Consider the following 4,258-nt stretch of genomic DNA (forward strand, 5'->3'; position numbering starts at 1 on the left):
TAAGCTTCCCAATCAGGGTCATGAGGACATGAGTGTCTAAAAGGCTATTGCTCGATTACTTCAACCCTCAGAGTATTTTACTTAACCAATTTAATTAATCATCTTGCCAGAATTTTTGAGTTGATCTTTATCTGATAACTATTTTCAGGTTCCTGGGATCATTGAGACACCAAAGAGACCTCCAACCTCCTTTCACGCTCATTCTTTTCAGCCATGGCCTATTCGTTGTGAGCAGTCTAAAATTAATGAGTCCCAAGGGGTTGCTCAGGAAGCAGCACCAGTCTCTCCTTCTTCTAGGGTGGCAAGTCCAACCCAAATCTACCAAAGAAGTAACTGCTAAGAAGGTTGGGGTAAATGCTCATCCCTTAAACCCTTGCTTGTTATATTGCCCCTATTGGTTATTTTTAGAACTAAGCTTGATCATGTCCTTGGTTTTTTCATTTATTAGGCGTTGAGCCCAAGTGGGTCATTGTCTGCTGAAGCCATGAATGCTCCCTTGGATCCTGCAGGTTCATCCTATTCATATACCGTAATCTCCCAGGTTGAGTTGGTCTCCAAAATACGTGCAAAAGGTGGGATAGATACTACAACTTTTGCTTCCCATGCTCCTACTTAGGTATGCTATTGATTTGTCCAATCTTTAGCTCAGCCTTGGCTCTTCATATATCTAATGTACTTGATTTTTCTATTTCAGCCTTCTACTATCACTCAGGAGCCAGCCTGTAAAATCCATCCCCAGAATTTCACTATTCATTACACATCTCGTTATTTAAATTCGTATTTCATGTTTACGTTATTTTCATTACTTAATTTTAATTCCGTTAATTTTAGGAATTAAATCGAATAGTTATTGGGTTTGAATTTTCGTAATTAATCTTTAAAATTCGTTCATTGTTTGAAGTCATAAGTAATATTTCTGAATGGATCTCGAAACCACAAACGCATAGGCGAAAGCCGTTTGCGAGTTCGAATTATAACGGTATAGTTACAAACATTTGAAGTCGTTTTACTAAACTATAGATTATGAAGTCTTTTAGGTGACCAATCAATTATGATAGATAAGGGACCAATCAAATTAAAGAAAGGAAGACAAATTAGAAAATTAGAAGAAAAGGCAACAGCCAATCAGGAAAGGGAGAATCCCCTTCCCATTGACCGTACACCCACACACCTTACCTGGTTTTTACCGGTGTGAATTTCGGCCACTTCCACCATTTTTTCAAGCAAAATTCATCCATCCATCACTTGCAACCTACTCCACAACCTCCCATTTACCATCTCCACCCAAGATCGAGGGCTTTTAAAGCAGTTCCAGCATGGTCCATTGTCCCTAAGGCAATCCACTATGCTATCCATCCAATGAACAGTAACTGCCCTTAATGAACAGTAATCGCCTTTTGCATCTCTACCCCTGCACTCAATAGCCCTGGCAATTGGTAATAAAATATTAATATTTTTTTAATTTATAAAATAATACAAAATAATTTTATTTGTAATTTCGGATAAGATTTTTAATTGTTCTTGTTGCGCCACGTGTCATTAATCGAAAATAATATAGCAATAAAATATTAGAATTTTTTTTATTTATAAAATAATACAAAATAATTTTATTCGTAATTTCGGATAAAACTTTTAATCGTTCTTGTTGTGCCACGTGTCATTATTCGAAAAGACAATTATTGATGATGGATTTCCGATAAGATTTTTAATCGTTCTTGTTGTGCTACGTGTCATTATCCGAAAAGACAATTATTGGTGATGGATTTCCGATAAGATTTTTAACCTATCACGTCGCGTCACGTGTTACAATCTGTTTACAATCTTTAAGGATAGATTTCCACCAGATTTTTAACGAATGGCAGCATGTCACGTGGCATTATCTACAACCTAATCCTTTCTGAATCCTCCATATAATCCATCATCCATCCTCAGAAATCTCACACCAATTTTCTCAAGATCTCTATCATTATTCATAGTTTTTGCTTCCTTCTTACAATGTCTTCTTCTTCCTCAAGGATGATATGGGAAATCGATCAACAAGAGGAAGAATTGTTTAACTAATCAGAAGGAATGTTCAAACACCAAGCGGCCCAAAATCAGAGGGAAGAGGATGAGGAGCGTAGAAGGAGAGACGACAAATCAAGAATGGCAAGAGCCTCACATTTCCGTCGAGTCATCCAAGCTGTGGGTCAGATCTACAGGCCCAGCCATGCTGTAAACATTGATAGAGACAGGCAACGACGAGGTGAGTATCTCTTGGACGATTATTTTGTCCGTAACAGTGCATTCCTTGATATGTAATTTAGACGTCGTTTTAGAATGGAACGTCATTTGTTCAACAAAATCATGGGCGCTGTTTGCAACCATGATTCTTACTTTGTGCAAAAGCTAGATGCTTTTGGTGTTATGGGTCTTCTGCCTGAGCAAAAAATTACTGCTGCTTTGCGAATGTTTGCGTATGGAGCATATGCAGACCAAGTGGACGAGATAGCGAGGATGGGAAAATCAACCATTCTTGAGTCCCTGATGAGGTTTTTCTCGGTAATCGAATCTATCTACATCGCAGAGTACCTCCGGAGACCTACTAATATGGACTTGGAAAGGCTTCTAAAGAAAGGGGAGATGCGAGGTTTTCCAGGGATGATTGGAAGCATTGACTATATGCACTGGACTTGGAAAAATTGTCCAAGTGCATGGCAAGGCGCTTATGGGGACAGGAAAGGATCAAAAAGTATAATTTTGGAGGCGGTGGCATCTTTTGATACATGGATTTGGCATGCCTTTTTCGGGAGCTCAAAATGACCTCAATGTCTTTGCACAATCCCCAGTGTTCAACAATGTCCTGCAAAGAAATGCACCAAAAGTCACATACTATGTCAACGGACATAAGTACAATGGGCCATACTACTTAGCAGATGGCATTTACCCAAAGTGGGAAACATTTGTCAAAACAGTGCCACGTCCGCGTAGTGCAAAGAAAAAACACTTTGCAAGCTATCAAGAAGGGTGTAGGAAGGATGTGGAGCATTATTTTGGTATCCTCCAAGCTCGCTGGGCGATTGTTAGGGGTGCTGCCAGAATGTTTGATTTAGAGTCACTTCAATCCATTATGATGACGTGCATCATTCTTCACAACATGATTGTGGAAGATGAGTACGATTATGATGTCGTTGATAAATATGAGCCATACACGATGAAAAATTCCAGAACACAAATATATTGTGCTCATGACACCACCGAAGAACCCGTGTAACACGAGCCATTAGAAAGGGATGGACGTTACAATGATAGGGTCATTCAACGATATACTGCACTTCAAAGGCCATATATGCACAATGCCCGCCAAATTGACTTGATAAAGCACCATTGGGAATTGAAACAAGCTGAAGATACTTAAGTTCATTAGTGTTTGTTTTTATTTGGTGTGTTTATTTAATTTTATGTGGTGTGTTTTTTAAAGTTCATTTAGTGATTTTTTTTTTGGTATGTTGATGTAATTTGATTTGGTGTATGTTGATGTAATTTTATTTGGTATATTGATGTAATTTTATTTGGTGTGTTTAAATGTGTTTTGAATAAAGATTATCTTAGTATAAATAAATTACCAAATTAAATAAATATACTCTTAGTTTAAATAAAGTACTAAATTCAATAAATTGGAAACAACATAAAGTACTCTATTCGTTAAATAAGAAATTACAACCCAAATTGCTTGAAAAATTATGGGCTCCGATTACAAACAAAGTGATTGGAAAATTATGAGTTCGTGAATGGATAATCATCACCTAACCAATTTATGGTGCTAGGATGATCTTCTCTTGTGGTGCTAGGATGCTCTTCTCTTGTCGTGCTAGGACCATCTCCTCTTGCTCTCACTTCTCTTGCACGCCTCCTTCGCACCACGTCTGCTTTCTTTGACTTCCAAAAATATTTAGAGTTTGGAGACTTCCCTTCTAAAGGCTCTTTCATAATGTCACGATCTCGTTGAGCCATTCTTTCTTCTCTAACTCGTTCCCTTTCTTACCGAAGTAGTTCTCTTTCTCTCTCATTAGCTTGAAATTCTTTCTCAATAGTTGCAGCTTTTGCATCCTCTCTAGCCTTATCAGCCTTAAATTTGGCAATTTCCTGGGCCAAACTCAATTCACCTTGGCGGGCAAGTTCTTCCATATACTTTGCATAATCATTCTTAGAAGCATTACCTTTTCTCTTTGAAGCCTTCCTACCTTGTTGTGGCCTAATTGGAAAACGGGTCGACCCC

General features: G+C 38.1%; 1 protein-coding gene across 1 annotated transcript; it reads left to right on the plus strand.

Moving 5' to 3' along the window:
- The first annotated feature begins 2,346 nt into the window (after nt 1-2,346).
- Nucleotides 2,347-3,253, plus strand: LOC139194665 (protein ALP1-like). The gene is made up of 2 exons (XM_070819562.1): nt 2,347-2,731; nt 2,829-3,253. The coding sequence occupies exons 1-2, from the start codon at nt 2,347-2,349 to the stop codon at nt 3,251-3,253; spliced, it is 810 nt and encodes a 269-aa protein (XP_070675663.1).
- Nucleotides 3,254-4,258: the final 1,005 nt, after the last annotated feature.

This window comes from Malus domestica, chromosome 03 (genome assembly GCF_042453785.1).
Source record: "Malus domestica chromosome 03, GDT2T_hap1".
Classification (NCBI taxonomy): Eukaryota; Viridiplantae; Streptophyta; class Magnoliopsida; order Rosales; family Rosaceae; genus Malus; species Malus domestica.